The sequence below is a fragment of the Exserohilum turcica genome, assembly GCF_000359705.1.
Source record: "Exserohilum turcica Et28A unplaced genomic scaffold SETTUscaffold_25, whole genome shotgun sequence".
In the NCBI taxonomy this organism is placed as follows: domain Eukaryota; kingdom Fungi; phylum Ascomycota; class Dothideomycetes; order Pleosporales; family Pleosporaceae; genus Exserohilum; species Exserohilum turcicum.
This window is the reverse complement of record NW_007360081.1, coordinates 136,253-153,319: the sequence shown is the minus strand read 5'-3', so window position 1 is coordinate 153,319 and position 17,067 is coordinate 136,253. Positions and strand designations below refer to the sequence as shown.

At 53.0% G+C, this 17,067-nt stretch overlaps 7 protein-coding genes across 7 annotated transcripts; 3 read left to right on the top strand and 4 right to left on the bottom strand.

Moving 5' to 3' along the window:
• Nucleotides 1–2,141: 2,141 nt before the first annotated feature.
• On the top strand, nucleotides 2,142–4,378 carry SETTUDRAFT_47852 (uncharacterized protein). Its single transcript, XM_008028449.1, has 6 exons — nucleotides 2,142–2,345; nucleotides 2,407–2,608; nucleotides 2,670–2,754; nucleotides 2,818–3,394; nucleotides 3,458–4,230; nucleotides 4,290–4,378. Exons 1-6 carry the CDS (start codon nucleotides 2,162–2,164, stop codon nucleotides 4,326–4,328), a joined length of 1,860 nt encoding a protein of 619 aa, XP_008026640.1. The 5' UTR covers nucleotides 2,142–2,161; the 3' UTR covers nucleotides 4,329–4,378.
• A 2,041-nt stretch (nucleotides 4,379–6,419) lies between these two features.
• On the bottom strand, nucleotides 6,420–7,634 carry SETTUDRAFT_29058 (uncharacterized protein; the record flags this gene model as incomplete). The annotated part of the gene is made up of 1 exon (XM_008028440.1): nucleotides 6,420–7,634. The coding sequence occupies one exon, from the start codon at nucleotides 7,632–7,634 to the stop codon at nucleotides 6,420–6,422; it is 1,215 nt and encodes a 404-aa protein (XP_008026631.1).
• Nucleotides 7,635–7,929: 295 nt separating this feature from the next.
• Nucleotides 7,930–9,159, bottom strand: SETTUDRAFT_111323 (uncharacterized protein; the record flags this gene model as incomplete). The annotated part of the gene is made up of 2 exons (XM_008028477.1): nucleotides 7,930–8,527; nucleotides 8,693–9,159. Coding segments are annotated over 2 exons (1,065 nt in total), but the record flags the coding sequence as incomplete, so codon positions are not given.
• A 402-nt stretch (nucleotides 9,160–9,561) lies between these two features.
• On the top strand, nucleotides 9,562–11,093 carry SETTUDRAFT_169630 (uncharacterized protein). The gene has a single exon (XM_008028476.1). The coding sequence runs from the start codon at nucleotides 9,802–9,804 to the stop codon at nucleotides 11,020–11,022; it is 1,221 nt and encodes a 406-aa protein (XP_008026667.1). The 5' UTR covers nucleotides 9,562–9,801; the 3' UTR covers nucleotides 11,023–11,093.
• A 574-nt stretch (nucleotides 11,094–11,667) lies between these two features.
• Nucleotides 11,668–13,062, bottom strand: SETTUDRAFT_111387 (uncharacterized protein; the record flags this gene model as incomplete). The annotated part of the gene is made up of 1 exon (XM_008028475.1): nucleotides 11,668–13,062. The coding sequence occupies one exon, from the start codon at nucleotides 13,060–13,062 to the stop codon at nucleotides 11,668–11,670; it is 1,395 nt and encodes a 464-aa protein (XP_008026666.1).
• A 451-nt stretch (nucleotides 13,063–13,513) lies between these two features.
• Nucleotides 13,514–15,180, top strand: SETTUDRAFT_161786 (uncharacterized protein; the record flags this gene model as incomplete). Its single annotated transcript, XM_008028474.1, has 2 exons — nucleotides 13,514–13,579; nucleotides 13,774–15,180. The coding sequence occupies 2 exons, from the start codon at nucleotides 13,514–13,516 to the stop codon at nucleotides 15,178–15,180; spliced, it is 1,473 nt and encodes a 490-aa protein (XP_008026665.1).
• A 77-nt stretch (nucleotides 15,181–15,257) lies between these two features.
• SETTUDRAFT_111436 (uncharacterized protein) lies at nucleotides 15,258–16,846 on the bottom strand (the record flags this gene model as incomplete). Its single annotated transcript, XM_008028473.1, has 2 exons — nucleotides 15,258–16,549; nucleotides 16,615–16,846. The coding sequence occupies 2 exons, from the start codon at nucleotides 16,844–16,846 to the stop codon at nucleotides 15,258–15,260; spliced, it is 1,524 nt and encodes a 507-aa protein (XP_008026664.1).
• Between the last annotated feature and the right edge of the window lie 221 nt (nucleotides 16,847–17,067).

The following is a 17,067-nucleotide window of genomic DNA, read 5'->3' as shown; positions in this document are numbered from 1 at the left end:
GGACTGTAGGAGATAGATCTAGTGATCTGATCTAGTTGTCCCCTTTATTGCTAGTTATAGCAATATTAATTGGGTGGTTTGGGGCTAGTTTTTGAGCTCTAAAGGCGTATTGTCGAAGAGCGTTGTTTAACCTTACTCTAGGTCGGGTAGAGGCAGGCCTCTACCTCACTAGGTATAGTTGGGGAGGTCTTAAATGTGCCTAGAATCTTCCTACACGCTCTGTTTTGTAGTAATTGCCTTTGTTTAAGAGCTTGTTGTTGTTGTTTCCAGAAGATCTGACAACTATAGTCTGCTACGCTAGTGATGCAGGCAAGGTATAATTGTCTAAAGGCTCTAGGTGATAGGCCTTTATTGCTATTTGCTAGTCTGCTTAGCCGAGTAAAGGCTTGGCTTGCCTGTTGATTTCTAATAAAGCAGTGATCCTTGAACTTAAGGGCTTTGTCAAAGTAGATGCCTAGCCATCCAATTTGCTGTTTTGGTTAAAAGGTCTCCTAGGTTGGTAGTGTGAGAGAATCTTGATCCTTTTTTAATCTAGTCTAATTTACTAGTTTAGTCTTTAAGCTATCGAATTTAATTGCTAGCTCCTCTGCTAGGTTAAAAAGTTTTTGGGTCTCTTTTTCTAGTAATCTAACGTTTTTCTTAATAGATGTTGTAGATACTGATATCTGTAGGTCGTCTATATAAGAAGAGGAGTAGATATTTCCATTTGTTGTAATTGACTAAAATAGTGGTTTTATGTAGATTAAAAATAGGATTGGAGAAGCGGGGCTGCCTTAGGGCGTATTAGTGTTTACCTCCTGTAGATCTTCTACTTGGCCATCAAAGGATAGCTCTAGTAGTCTGTTTTCTAGGAAGGATTTAGTCCAGGATAGCAGGCAGCAGGGAAGTCCTAATTTTATCATTTAGTTTACGTTTGAAAAGAGCAATTTCCTTTCTTACGTCGCGTCGAGGTGCTACTAGATCTGCGGGGCCGTGACATTGGGCGCAACGTACGCCCAGAAATCTAGTAATACATTGCTATGAATGTCTTCAAGCTATAAACTTTTGACGACTTGATAGAAAAAGAATTTCCAAACTGAACTTCTGTCGTAAGAATTCGGTTCCGATTCTCACAATGCAACACACGGATCTGGTCATGGAAAAGGCTGGTCTTACCAGGAGCCCAGTCCCTAGGCCGGCAATGCACTTGCAGGTATCATACTGGTCACAGGGGCTTAGCTCAATTTCGGAATGACTATGCATCTGCTTCCCAGTAGCTGTAATCTACTCAAAATATGAGAGACTTAGCACTCACGCGACCAGTGTTCCGAGCTCTATAATGCACAGAAGAAATCCATCAACTGAGCCTAAAAGAGGACCTTCCCGTAGCTCGGTGAAGTCGAAAAACATAAGGAAAGTTTCAAACGTGGTAACCAGTCTTCTGAGCTCCGCAATTCACTAGTGTACTTCATCTCAAATAGTAACTGAGCAATTTTGCAGGTCTTGGGCAAGTATAGTATCATGTCAATTTCTCCTGTGCTCGTGTATTCCACTGAAGGTGTTCGGAAGTTCCTCGATTTGGAACTCGTGGCTAAAGCAGACGATCCTCATCTTGACTTGATTAGGATGTTCTTTCGTGCATCGAGTTGCAGTACTATTGTTCAAGAGGCGATATAGGACTCAATCTTGTCTCCTGCTGAGCCTTGTAGCTAGGGTCTACACACCATGTACTTCACATAATTTCCTGAAATGAATCTGGACGTGCGACAGGCAGAGAAATGAAACGATCAGACCTTTGCCACTCCGCTAATACCCCTAAACAAAAGATCGGACACCGATTTACCGACTTTCAGAATTCGACGGCCCATGCGGCTATTTTTCCGTGAGGGTTGCATCTGTTTTGCGTGTGCTCGGCTTTGTTTGGCCAGTCCCGAAAAGCATTAGATACTAGTGGTGCTGCTCGGTATTGGTCGCCAGTTCCTAACCAGTTTCGGTCATTGCCCCTGCAGCGTTCGGAGATCCATGCCCACAAGCTGATTCGCCCCCCGACACCAGCAGACGCGCTATTCTTATAGATTTCTGCATCGTAATAAAGTATTTAACCCTGTATGCGATTTCAAAGCAAGTTGTCCATTCCAGCGGTACCAATAACACATCTTTTTACTATTCGCCTGACCAGAAAATGACCAAATTCTGGGCCCTTGTACTGCCGTTCGGGCTCTCATTGGTTGAGTGCGCTGTCATTCCTCCCCATGCTTCATATGTTTCGGCAAGAGCGGTCCAATCGACCAATTACGATTTTGTTATCATAGGAGGTGGGCCATCGGGACTTGTCCTTGCCGATAGGCTCACTGAAGATCCCAAGAGTTCGTCAATGTTCATCTTGATACATATTTTGATGTGAATAATTGGGCTGATGTAAGGCAGTAACGGTCCTTGTGATTGAGGCAGGGCGCTTCGACCAAGGAGAAGATGGTGTTCGCGTACCCGGTGCCTGGAATCCTGTTCCATACTTTTGGCCTGGATTAGTGACGGAACCTCTCACTGCTTTGAACGGCCGTACAGAGCAAGTAGTTGTCGGGAAAGTAGTTGGAGGCGGTTCTACTATTAACGCCATGAACATCCTTAGGTACATCTTTAATAATTCGTACAGTTGCTGCAGGATCTACGACTGATGCTAGAGAGTATAGGGCGACTAAAGCTGACTATTCTGCCTGGGTATCTCTAGGCAACAAGGGATGGGGTTGGAATGAAATGCTCCCATTTTTCAAAAAGGTATGTTTGATCCGTCGCAAACAACCAAAAACAAAGATTCCTGGCTCAATTCTCTTCACTTAGGGGGAGAATTTCAACCCACCGGACCCAGCTTTCGCTGCTGCTTCGAACATCTCTTGGGATGATTCAATCAGGGGACACGGTGGACCTCTTCAGTACGGCTATGCAAACTACAATTACCCTGGATCCGGCCAATGGTGGTCAGCCGCGAAGTCAACTGGCATGAATCCCATCCGCGACCCATCATCCGGAGTCAATGCAGGACTCTTTTGGGTACCAAGCGCCCTGGACCCGAAGACACAGACTAGGTGTAGTGCACGTGTTGCTCATTATGACCGGGTCTCAAAACGCTCAAACTATCACATCTTGGTTGAGCATCAAGTGGCCAAGATTCTCTTCAAAGGCACTCGGGCCACTGGTGTACAATATTTCGGGAGCTCTAGAGCCAATACTTCGACTGTTCTTGCCTCGAAAGAAATCATAGTTGCTGCTGGGGCAGTACACACGCCTCAGATTCTGCAGCTGTCTGGTGTTGGACCAGAACAGGTGCTCAAATCGCTAGGTATTCCAATCGTTGCAAAGCTACCAGGAGTCGGGACCAACTTTCAAGATCATGCTTCGATTAGTGTGCAGTACAACTGTGAGTCAACTCTTTCGCACTGTCTTATCTTTTTTGCAGCACAAAAAACTGACCTCGGCCTAGTCAGCAATCTGATCACTCCCAATGCTGGCTCCATCGCCACGAATGCCACATTCGCCACTGAGCAGCGGGCGCTATACGACAATCACCAGCCTAGTGCATTCACCATAGTGCGGGGCCTTGGTACCACTTTCGGCGCTCTGTCTTTCAAGGATCTGACCCAGGCCAGTGCTTCCGTCATCAGCGATGCTAAGAAACGCGACGCAGCCGCTTCTCTCCCAGCAGACGAAGATCGGACTGTTGTGGCAGGTTACAAAGCCCAGCGCAGCATACTCATACAGCAATTGGAAAATCCGGACGTGGCAGTGTCAGTCACAGCATGGGACACGTTCTCGTCAGTCATGGTGGCTGTTCTAAAACCCTTTAGTCGTGGCAAGATCACGATTCAGTCAACTGATGTTCGGACGGAACCCAAATTAGATTACCGCACAGCCACTGACCCTTCAGATGTGCCCATCTTCATTGCGACGCTGCGAAAGCTGCGCCAGATTATGTCTGCACCCGACATGGCGGTCATGGGTACCGCAGAGGCTGCCCCGCTCGGAGCGCATGTCCAAAGCGATGAAGAGTTTGAGACTATAATTCGTAATTCACTAGGTGTCTCAAGCGCACACCAGTGCTGCTCTGCGCCTATGATGCCGCGAGAATTAGGCGGCGTTGTCGATGCGGAGCACAAAGTCTATGGTGTTAGTGGACTGCGCATCGCCGATGTGAGCACGTTTCCTATGGCGGTGTCTGGAGGTCCCATGGCTAACGTGTATGCCGTGGCTGAAAAGGTAAAGTTACCTTGTCACTGTGGCTGAGAATTTGAATGCAGATGCTGACATGCCAATAGGTTGCTGATGCTGTCAAAAAGACGTACAGGCTAGCATAAGGTGTGGTGAATCTACATAATCGAGCAGTTAATTGAATAATTGTATTCACTTCCCAAATTGCGTTACAGCTTGAAGTTTTCGTGACTTTTGTGCTTTCCTGTGACAGTCTGAGCTCGCGAAGGCGGTGGATTGGTGGCTTTTGTGAGGGGTTTAAGTGGTAATTGCACAGCAAATCGAAAGAGATTGAAGACAACATGGGTAATCAGTATCGGAACTAGAAGACTATCTTGTTTCCGAAAGGACAATTAGCAATTGCGAAAAATATCTTTCCGTGGCGATTTTGGTCACTGGGGACTGACTATATCTAAAGTCTCAACATCCATGATGCCATTGAAGCTTATATCTAAATCCACCAAATTTAAAGGCTGGGGTTACCCTCGGATGCCGAACTACCTTGTCTTCCAGACTCAACATCTTTGTCATGATCATACTCACTCCACCGCATGTCCGCTTCTACACCCACGTGTTCCCACATACTCTTCGCCGTTCTATACTTGAAACTGCTTTTTTCATTCATGTCTCTTGATCACCAGCTTCTTTATACCAGAGCTCGCATATTTCTGGTGCGCGACGCGCATCTAACGATAGCCTGCAATTTCGTCGACGTTCATCTTTACCCATTTCGATACACCAACATGATATTCCATCTCTAGAAGGGGACTACCGACGATATGAGCATCAGACGCCATAGTGAGAAAGTGCTTAGCAGACAGAGCTTCCCATATCTTGTTGAGAAAGGCGCTGCAGTCAATCTGAGCATAGTAGTGTCAGAAGAGCTAGGGATGTGACTGCATGCTGAGAAAAGAGAAATGGCAGATTAGAGATGAACGCACTCAAACAGTGGGAGTTACGCATGGCGACAGGCATTCCCAATCTTCACACTCATAACTCTCGATCCATTCGAAAAAGGCTGGCTGGCAATCCGAGACTTCTGCATAGCGGATCCAGTCAGCAATCGTCAGATCACCGCGTGATGATCAGACTTTGTAATACTACAACTAGACAGGGGTTCAGAAGACGTGCTGTGGAAGGATGGGAGTTCGGACATATTTTTCTTATGCAAGGATGAACAGGAACGGGGCCATGTACAACCATAGCTCTGGGTATTGGGATTTAGCACGTGGAAAGCAAGTAGCGCCCCTGGTGGCCGGGATTCTTTCTCAATCAATCGACTGCGGCTGAGTATATTTAGCATGTCTATGTGTGCAGACATCCGGTCAGGGTTACGTTCCGCAAGCTCGGCATGGGTGCGTGTCGGATTCCGAGCTCGCCGGTGATGCCCGAATCAAACTTTCCCATAACAAATTGGTCTCAAAGATGGTCCCCATCTGTACTAGACTTTGCTGAGTATTTCGGAAACATGACTGGAGTGTCGCATGCTGGGTTTCTAACGTTGATTATGCAGTCATGGTGGCGACATACTTCGCTGCAAAGCGCCCAATCGGGAAAGATAAGCATATACAGGGCCGCCACGTAAGATGGCTGGGTTGAGGCGCCAAATAGGGGGCCTTAACGCGTCAATCAAGACTGATGCATGCTGACAAACCTTGCACTGTTGATTCCCGTGTTACTAAAAAAGAGTAAATAGTTTTCATCTGCAGAAGTGTACCTGAATTTGCTCTCGGCGTTGTATCCACTCACCAAATAAGGCTTAGTTTTCGAAGTCGTGGTGCTTTCACGATGAAGATGGCACGGCTTTGACTCTGCCGGTTGATAAGGTGATCTATGCCCAAAGTGGCACGAGATATCTGCGATGAGGATGCAAGGAGGAGCGTAATATTGACACAGGCAAATAATTGATTACCTCAAATCTTTCGCAGATGATTGTACAAGTGCTGATTGGTCATAGAATTATCTATGCAGAGTGATCTATATCCAGACACTTGAGCTTTGTCATGGCTACCTGAGAAAGTTCCATCAATGTGCAATTATGCAGCTCCACCATCCAGAGTGATAGCCTTCCCATTAAGGCACTCTCCTTCATCGCTGGCCAGAGAGTACTCGGGGCTCATAACAAGCACAGTGGGGATATGCAAGCAAGAGAAGCGATGTACAAGATATTGAAATGAATAATGTCTATCTAACAATGCTCAACCCCTTCTAAGATGCAGCGTCATTGCCAGCGAAAGGCTTCTAAGTCGTTTTCTCATATCCGTCTCCAATTGGCTCAGCATGACTGTCGAGAAGGGAAGAAATGCTTCGCCCTCGACATTCCGCCTATCGGATGTAAGTGATCCTAGCACTTTTTCTTGGGCTTCTGTGGTTGTGTGTCGCTTGATGTTGATGGATAGCTGGTTTACTAGACGCTGTACGCGATGCAGCTCGCCCATGACGCGCTGTGCAGCCATACGCCGCACATCATCTTCTGTGGCATCGGTATCAGCTCTTTGAGTCTCGGATGAGCTTGCGGCTGCGTCGTAAGAGTCCAAAACCTTGAACACAATGAGTGAGAGTATTGTGAGGAGATAGCCGTCATGCAAGCATTGACACTGCAGCATGGAGTCAACCTGGCTAATGTACTGCTTGTTCGCTTCGATGACGAGGTCCAGGGCTGGTCCGGTTACACTTGTATTTTCGCCTTGTTCGCGAAGCTTACAGAAAGTATTTGACGATTCCAAAGTGGCTTGGTAGAATTGTTGTTGCATGATTCTTGTAGCTCGTGTGAGGCAGGTGTCGAGGGATGTGGTAGCGATGTCTGAAGCCGAGGATTGCGACTCTGTGCCTATTTCGAGTGGGGGCAGTGTGTCGAGAGCGGATGTGTCGTCGATTCTGGGGGCCCAGAGGCCCATGGATGATGGCAGGTAGTCGTCCAGGTCCATGGGCAGGTGTACGGGCGATACACCACCAGACCCGGCCCCCAGAGAGTTTGAGGGCGTACAAGGGGTCGTGACGGTCGACATGGACTGCGTCATGAGAGGATCGTCGTTGGGTCCGGCAGAGGATAGATTGAGGGCCGAGGACTGGGCGGAAGTAGCGCCGGCAGAGGAGGCAGTCGGGGTAAGCAACTGGCGCAGGAAGATGTCGTCGTTGGTCGAGTGGGTGGATGCTATCGTGGTGCTCGCGCTGAGCCATGAGTCCAAGTCGAAATGCTCCCAGTGCGTCCCTGACGACGCAGTGGCGGGAGAGAAGGCGACCGAGTCGACGCGGCGGCCAGAGCGCTTGGTGGCCAGGTAGTGGCAGGCAGTGCCACGCCTCTGGCAACGCGAGCAGGTGGGCTTCTGCTTGTGGCATTTCACCTTTGATGCGGCACAGGCGTCACAGCTGTCACGCAGCTTGAGCGGCGTCGAGGCCGAGGGGTTGGCCATGTTGGTGTGCAACACTAACCCGTTTCGCTGTGAAGCCACGCTCTGGTGGTGGTCAACGACGAGGGAAGATGACGACGATGCCAACTACAACGACAAGGACGAGAGATCGGCTGGTCACCATCGGTGTGGGTCGAGAGGGTATACTGCTAGTTGGTCTACATGGCTCCCGTCTGAGCGGTTGCAACAGCAACAACAACAACAACGAGAAGTGCTACATAATACGACAAAAGGCATGGTCCGCTCTGGCTGCCTCCTCCATGGTTCGCGGGGTCAGGCCCCCCACGGCCATGACACTTTAGCCGGTCAGCGGCAGCAAGGGCTGATAACGCAGTCCTAGTCCCACGAAGGCGCTGTTGGGGGCGTGGAGCTGCTTGACCACGACCAGGCCGCCGTGGGCGTCGTGGATGCTGCCAACAAGCTCCACCAGCTCCTGCAGGGTCAACAGGCCGCTGCCGACCAGCTGCAGGCGGGCAAGGTCGCGCACGCGTGCGAGCAGCTCGGTCTGACGTGAGACCGTGCCAGGCTCCGGCAGCAGAGGCGACGTTAGGATCAGCAGCGCGCCTCGCTGCGCCTGGAGGACGGGCAGGTGGGCGCGCAGTTCGGCGGCGATGCGTGGGCGGATGGGGCCGGGGATGTTTGCGGGCACGCGCACGAGGTAGAGGGCGGCGTCGGTGATGGTCTGCGGCGCGCCGTGGGCTCGCTGGCACATGCGGACGTTGTGGTGGTGGTTGTGGTTGTGGTTGTGGCTGTGGCTGGTGCTGTGGCTGGGGGGCGTGGGGGCCGCGGAGGCGGAGGTGGCGGAAGCGGTGGCGGAAGTGGCGGAGACAGTGGCGGTGGCGCTTGGGGGCGGCGCCGCGTCCGTCGTCTGCACGACAAAGCGCAGGGCGGGATGGCTTTCCGCCAGCGCCAGGACCGCTCCCGCTGCCGCCGCCGGGCCGCGGGGCGGAGAAGAGCCCCCCACGTCGTCGACGCCAACCACCACCATCATCATGGCCATGACCACCACCACCACCACTACCACTACACCACCACCACCACCACCCCCCCTCGGCGGCGACGGCGCGGCATCGCGAGCCAGGCTTGCCCAGTCGATCTGGGCCAGGATGTGAGAGTCTTGATCAGCGCCGCCCATGGCCCCCACGAAGCTTGACCACAACCGCTGCACCCGCTTGCTGCCCCAGTCCATGGCGAGCCCTTCGGCCTGGTGCGTGTGGGCGTGCCGGGAGGCGGCCGCCATGTGTAGCATGCACGGCGCCACCGTCTCGGCCAGGAACATGGCCGAGTCTAGCTGAGCCAGCCGCCGGACAAAGCTGGCCGAAAGCGCAGTGTGGGCAACATAGCCAGGCTGTGGTTCGCGCAAGAAGCCGCCCATGGCTGTGAGACGCACAATCCGGCACAGCTGCGCCTCAGGCACGTCAGCCAGCTCGGCCATGTCCTGGATAGGCAGCCCTTGGTCTGCCTCGAGCGGCAGATAGGCCAGCACCTGGAACTCGCCCAACCACTGCACGCACGCAAGGAGCTGACTCTGTGCTCATGTCAGCAGTTGCTTACAACAGATAAGCACCGACCTCAGGCGGTGCGTACGAAGAGGCGCGAGGGGCGCGAGGGGCGCGAGGCGAGGGACGGGAGGCGAGGGACGAGGAGAGTGGAGGCGGCCGCACCTGGTCTGCAAGTCGCTGGACAAAGGCAGTCGGCTCGAGCTGGAACAGCAGCGACTGTACGCAATCCAAGGCCGCGCGGATACCGGCAGTGTCCGACAGCCCTGGCCCACTGCGCACCGCATCGCGACATTGGTCTGCGAGGTGTTGGGCTGCGCTAACGAGGTCGGCGCCATGTCTCGAATCCATGCTGGGCCATGGCAAGGAATTCCGTGAACTAAAGGGACCAAGGGCGCCTAAATACCCGTACGGGGCACACGGGATCCAGCCCCCTCGGGCCTCGTGTCGCCATGCTGGTGCTGCTGGCAAGGCAACGCGACGCAACACCGCTGCGAGCCTCTTTTGCACGCTCCGACATGGCATGAGCGGCACACCGTCTCGGGCCTTGGCCCCCCGAGCGGTGCATGCAAGCACCAAGCTTTGCTTTGCATTCCAAACGCATAAGACTTGTAGGCTACCCAAGCCATGTGCCATCCCACGCCCGCCTGAGCTAAACAAAGTACGCGACCATGACTGCGCCGCCCAGCACCCTGCTCTCCCTTGTGCGCACAATCACCCATCTTGGGGACGCCTTCGACGCGGCCAATGGCTTCGCCCACCAAGAGACGCGCTGTCAGCTCGTCGATGCGGCCGAGAAGCTCGCCATCGCCGCCCGCTATCCAGACGAGAATGTCTTCTTTGCCGTGACGCGGACCACGCAAAACGCCTGCATTCGCATCGCCTGCGCCCTCAACATCTTTGCCGTCGTGCCCTGGAGCAACTCGGCAGCCGAATCCCCCCCAGCAAGCATCAGCGTTGCGGATATCGCCTCGGCGGTCGGTGCAGATGGCGTCGTGGTGGCTCGAATCATGCGCGCTCTCGCTTCGTGCCACATCTTCACCGAAACCGGCCAGGACGCATATGCACATAATCATCTGTCACGTGCCTTCCTGGTCCCTGAATCGCTATCCATGTTCAGCGAGATCTACGACATGGCAGGCAAAGCGGCCTTTGCCCTACCCGACTTCCTCGCCAAAACACAGTACAAAAACCCGGACGACTACAACCACTCCGCCTTCCACCTGGGCGCCCATACCGACTTGGGCTTCTGGGAGTATCTCCAGGCCGACGAGAGCAAGTTCCAAGCCTTCAACAACGGCATGCGCTCACAGGCCACGGTCAAGGAATTCGATAGCTCATATCCTTTCGAGGCAGAGCTCAATGCTGTCCCGCTGGCACAGGACGAAGTCGTTTTGGTCGATGTTGGCGGCGGCCGGGGCCACGCTCTCGAACGCATCAAGCAACGCTTTCCCGGCCTGAAGGGGAAACTTGTGCTCCAGGATCAGGCGCCCGTCATCAAGGACGCCGTCGCGGGCGGTCTGTCGCCAGCGATCGAGGCTCAGGCTGCGTCCTTCTTCGAGCCGAATCCTGTGAAAAATGCACGCGCCTACTTCTTCCGTCGCGTTCTGCATGACTGGTCGGATGCCGTGTGTCAAAGCATCCTTCAGAACACGGCCGTTTCCATGGGGCCAGACAGCAGGGTCCTGATTGCCGAATACGAGGTACCGGCTACGGGTGCGCCTGCTAAGCTTACCATGCAAGACGTTAATATGATGGGTATTGGTGGCTGTGAACGCACAGAGGACATGTGGGCCAAACTGCTCGATTCGGCGGGCCTGAAGCTAGAAAAGATGTGGCGCACGCCTGGGTCCAACTTTGTCGTGGTCGAAGGGCGTTTGCACGAGGCATGAGTAGACTGCTAGATTTCCTCTCGAGCGAGCTAGTTCACATACAGTAGACCGAATCTGACTTTGAATCCCGACCACTCCGAAGCTGTGCGTGTTGTAATCAAGAGTGACAAGCGGCGCAGAGTTGTAGTAGGCACGGCTGCGTTGTCACGGTGCTGAGGTTATACCACATATGCATCTACATACCATGTGTGTGCATCCATGGTTTAGCGTCGGAACCGCCAGCCTGCACAATGCTAGCACCAGCGCCGGGACGCACATTTGCCGCTAGGCCGGTTTGGGAAGGTAGCTCATCACGTTCGGGACCGTGTGTTTCCTGCAGTGTAACAATGCAACTGCTGCAACATGCTTGAATACATACTATGCGTATCGCTCTGCTATATGACACTCGGGCTTGGCGCCCCGGAACCCCGGTTCCCATGGCTAATTACAGGAGATTGACGGCGGTTGGCCCAAGGACCTGTCAGCCTTCGCTTGCGTGTCCTGCTGCAGCTGCGAACCCATGGGTTCCTCGCAATCAGACCTCTATCGGGCCCATGGCAAGCGAGCGCTGGCTGCAATCATGTCCACCCAGCCGCCAGCAACATGCAATGCGCCCCAGACACATGCCACTCCCAATCGTTCCACCGTCACTTCGTGCCACGTTGACTAGTACGAGTCACCACGGCGCAGCGTGGACGCCTTGGTTAACAGGCCCCCTCCTGTGGACCCAAGGCGCCCCGGATGAAAGGCCTCCGCACCAAGGTATGTTGTGATGTCCAGTTCGCCCTTCTTGAACAGGCAACTCACATATGTCTGCAGACCCTTACCCTCGTCCAGCCGCCGATGTCCAGCTAGCCTCTCCAGCATCTCGAGGTACCTCTGGCAGTGCGACCCCCGTCCATTCGCCTCCATCCACCGGGTGAGTGCACGCCCAAGCACCAGGTCGTTGCGTCCATAGTACCGGGTAGGCACGAAGAGCTTAATTTCGGGCACTGCCTTGCCAGGTGCAATGTCGAAATAGTACAGGTAGCCCTTGAGCGCCTGCGTCAGCTCTCCAAAGTCGAGACTGGTCTCCAGCTCTGACCCGGCAGGCACCTCCGCGTCTTCGGGAAACTTGTCTTCGAGCCCATTGACGACATTCACAAGTGAGGCAAGCTGATCGAGAAGCTGATCGACCTTGGGCGAAGCAATGGCGCCGTCGAGTGTCATGATATGACGCACTGACGCAAAACTCGTCTGCGTCGTGTGGAAGTACCACTTGAGACGTGAAGCTTCCGGTGTGACATTGTCGACGGCCAGCGAAATGGGCGTGAGCTTCTGGCCGTACGGGCTGGTACTGAGGAACTGGTCGACGGCAGTGCGCGCCGGTGTCGAGAAGGCAGCTGCTGGAGCCCCGGAGTCGGATTTGTGCCCCGCTTTCAGCTCGTCTACGCACATTCTCCACTGCTCAAGCGGCATCAGGCCAGCCTGGCCATACTTGCGAGGGAAGAAGTACGACTTGATAGCCGTTGCTTTGTCGTGGAATTCAACCGCAAGCTGCACGCTAGTACCCAAATGACCCCCACGCGCAGCCTCGGTCATGAACACGGCGTGGTCGTGGTCGAACAGCGTCGCAAAAAAGTGGCATGCCCAAGTATTGTCCATGCCCGGCAGAATCCTTTTGAGCTTGAAGAGCAGCTCACGCGACGCCTGCTGGTTCAACGGATCTAGCTCGGTGCCTGCATCGCGTCCAATAGGCTCTACCACGTAGCGTACATTGGGTAAAGAGCCATCCTCGGCAGTGTTCCATTTCCAAGAGTATTCTATTGGCGTGCCGTCCAGGGCCAAGAGCGATTTCCAAGCCACTTCAGACGGGGAACGCTGTGGCTGCCCGGGGGCGCGACCCATGTACGGTACCGTCCAATGATAGTGGAACAGTAATGCCTCATATTGCTTCTCGACCGGATACCCTGCCGCATCCAAAATCGTAGCTAGATGACGGCCTGTGAGCTGCCACCATGTGTCGCTGTTGCTGTCCCTAGGGGGTAGGCACTGCTCCAATGCCTTCCATGCTTCAGTCATTGTGCCGCAAACGAGACGTTGAGTTTGTTAAGTCGACAAGGTTGAGGAAATATCGTACTCTAGTAAAGAGCTTGCTAGTCGGTTTTGCAGACAAAACATCTGATCAACACAATATTCTTTATAAGGACAACGTTGAGGTAGCCTATGTGGGTTCCGCACGGGCAAACGTCGGAGAAACACCAGACAAGAGCTCAAAATCCATCAATTCCGAGAATGGGGCCAGATGTTACCTCTATATGGCGAGGTGTACGCGAGCCCCGTCCCGATGCCGGTCTCCGACTCCCGAACAGGTGACAATGGTACGCCTTCGACCACTTATAGGCATGTGGTGATGGTGTTCAGCCCTCTTGCAACCACCCCATCACCAGTCGTTTCCCCCAATCAGACTTTCGATTGTTGGAATTTTTATCATTATTGTTACATCTCTGTCGTTCCAGAAGAAGGGAAAAAAATGCGCTGCGCTCTGCTTCTGCTGCTGAACGCGGCTGTCTGTGCGGCTGGGGCCCCGTTCAATTGCGTTAGTCATTCCTCACATATTTTTCTTATCTCATATCACCAAGGCAAGATCCTTGTTATGCCTCTGCTCCTCCTGTTGGCCCGGAGAAATGGAGATAGAATTTGAACTCCAATACCTCTTGATCGACTATCACGATCCATACACCACGCACATACCGTTTACGAACTCAACTAACATATAGGCTTCTGTTATAGTGCCAAAGTCTCAAAACCAAAGTCCCAGGTCAGGTTTTTTTGAGCAATGAGGCTACATATAGCGATCTCAATAATCAGCGCTGGTCCAACACGAGCATCCTCGCACCTGGCTGCGTCTTTCAGCCAAAGACGGTTGGAGATGTATCCAAAGGCGTCAAGCTACTCTCGACAAACTCGTGCCCCTTTTCAATCAAGTCTGGTGGCCATAATCCGATCCCGGGTGCCAACAACATTGATGGTGGTGTTTCGATAGTGCTTGGTGCTCTCAATCAGGCTGAGCTCGCTCCGGATGGAACGACTGTACGCCTGGGAGCTGGTGCTAGGTGGGGTCAGGTGTACAAAGCGTTCGCTGACAAAGGTCTGCTTGTTCCGGGCGGCCTGTGTGGAGGCACTGGGATCGGCGGTGTATCCACAGGCGGTGGAGAATCATACCTGCTTGCCAGCCATGGATGGGTTGTGGACAACGTAGTCAACTACCAAGTGGTGCTGGCTTCGGGCGCTATAGTCGATGCAAATCAGAAGAGCAACAGTGCGCTTTTCAAAGCGCTCAAGGGTGGTGGCAATAACTTTGGGGTTGTGACGCAAGTTGATGTCACCGCCATCAAGCAGCCCAAGATATGGGGCGGTTCGATCCTGCTACCATACTTTCCAGACTCGGCCATTGCATCTCTCAATGCAATTGTCAACTTCACAACCCTCAGCAACACGCTACCCAACAATGGTGCGCAGGTGGTCATCACGTACACTGCAACTGGCCAGGCCCTTATTGCATTGTCCCTGGCGAGCACAGACGGCACTGTCAACTCTACCGGTCTGGCTCCCTTGACATCGCTTCAGCCTCAAATCGCCAACACAATGGGCCTACGCACGATCGGCGATATTGTCACTGAACTCGACGCCAACCAGGCCGACGGATTCCGCGACACGTCTGCAACCATTACCTTCAAAAACGATGCAGCCACCCTGTTCGCTGTCCACAATGCATCGGACCAAGTCTACCTCAAGTACAACAAGACGGTGAAATATCTGGATTGGGTCAACTTCTATGTGCCTACTGCCAGGATCGACTCGACACACGCTGCAGCCCAAGGCGGAAATGTGCTCGGGCTAGAAGAGAACCCAGAGGATCTCATTGTGGCCTTCATAACGCCGCGATGGATCGATGCTGCCCAGGATGCCGCCATGTACGAGATGGCGAGGGAATGGGTCGATGCGGTCAGCAAAGCTGCCGGCGCAAACAGACATCGCTTCTTATACCAGAACTTTGCGGCTCCATCTCAGAAGCCGCTTTGTGGCTATGGCGCGAAAAATGTAGAGTTCATGAAGGATGTGTCGAGGAGGTACGACCCTAGTCAGACTTTCCAGAAGCTGGTTCCCGGAGGGTTCAAGATCAGCAAGGCTTGCTAGCGGGGCATTATCACCAACATGAGCTGTATACATGTATTGAAGTGTAGTGTAGTGTGAGAGCATGACAATCAAATCCTCTAACCTCGTGAACGTCTTTTGACTACGGCATGTACAATCGGCTTTGCAAACCACCTCGTTTTCCAGCTAAACTTCTGACCCTGATCATTCGGCTGAAGGTCAAAATCGTACTTCTGAACAATATGGGCAATGACCTTGCTCATCTCCATCAAACTAATGTTCTTCCCGATGCATGTTCTCGCACCGTTGCCGAAGCTGAGGAGGTTTCTGTCCAGCACCGCGCGCTCCTCCTTGTTCTCTGTGAGCCAGCGCTCTGGGCGGAAAACGTGTGCGTCCGGACCAAAGATGGATGTGTTGTTGTGGACAGCCCAGGCATTGACACCGACTTCGGTGCCGGGTGGGAAGTAATACCCATCAATCTGAAGGCCTTCCGGGCCAGCTACGCGGGTCAATGGCGCCCCAACGGCGGGGTGGATGCGCAAGGCTTCCATGATGACTGCTTGGAGGTAAGGAAGTTTCTGAGCCTCTTGGAAGGTCACTGGGTCAGATAGGCTACCGGCAGCAGCAGCAGCAGCAGCAGCATCGAGTTCGTTGCGGAGAGCGGCGAGGGTGTTGGGGTAGACGCATAGGTGGGCGATGGCTGTGGTAAGGGCGATAGCCGAAGTATCGGAACCAGCATTGATATTTTGTATAGTAGCTTCTTCGATGTGAAAGCGTGTAGCTTTGCCTTCTTTCTCCACACGCAGCATCTTGTCCAGGAAGTCGCTGTGGTCTCCAGGCGACTTGGTACGTCCTGAGATGCGATTGTCCACATGGTGGCACACAAAGTTGACTACTTTCTTGAAGCCTGGCTGCCGTTTTAGGATTTCAGACAATTTTGATACCCACCAGTGCCATTCAGGTAGCAATCCCATGAAGCAGGCGTATGTGGTGCCCTTTTCGATGGCAGTGATGATGCCGGTTGTGTCACCAACCTCCATGAAGCCAAACCGTGTTCCAACTGTGATTTCACCAATGACATCGAAGGCGTAGAATTGCATCATATCCCGGAGATCCATAGTCTCACCATTTTCGGCATACTCTTCGAGCCTCTTAAGCAGGAGAGAGTTACATGTGTCAACAAAGGGCTCGTAGGAAAGGAGTGCTGTTTGTGAGTACAGCTGTGCCAACGGGCGTCTGATTGTGGCATGCACCGATAACCTCGTTTCTGTGAAGACATTGAAGACACTCGCCAGGCCAAATGGATGGTAATATTTTGACTTGTCAAGACCGTTGCGGTGACCAAGGATGACCTTCGCGGATTCGCTGCTGTTCAGACTGTATCCGTTCGGTGCGAGGCGCACAACAGGACCTGAATTAGTCAGTGGCTCTAGCTCTGTTCTGCCGTCATCTAGTAGCGAAGAGAAAGAAAAAAACGGGCCAACTTGCCATATCTCTCGTGTAGCGCGATGTTCAACGTTGGGTTGTCATGCTTGCGGATAGACTGAAGCTCCCACAGTCGCGTAAAACGAGCAAGGAATGGGCCTGGCACATTGCGCAGAGGCGAAGCCAGGGTCTGGTAAACATATCGTGCTAAGAAGAAAAGAAAGATTGGAACAAAACCATAGGCGTAGTACAATTTATACGAATGTGGTTCAATGTTTGGCATGATGTCTGCTGAGTGCGTCATGTTGATGTTTTACGAAGGCGGGCTTTTGTAGTAGCACCGACTTCAGATATAGATAATCCAGCTTTTTTATTGACAGGGCTTGCACTACTGTACTGTAGACAATTCGGTAGTAGCCCTACCGTAGGCGAACAATATGGGGAAAGACAAGCTAGCCTCCCTCTTCCCCAGATCTACGTGGATCGGCCGATAGTCGATTGAAT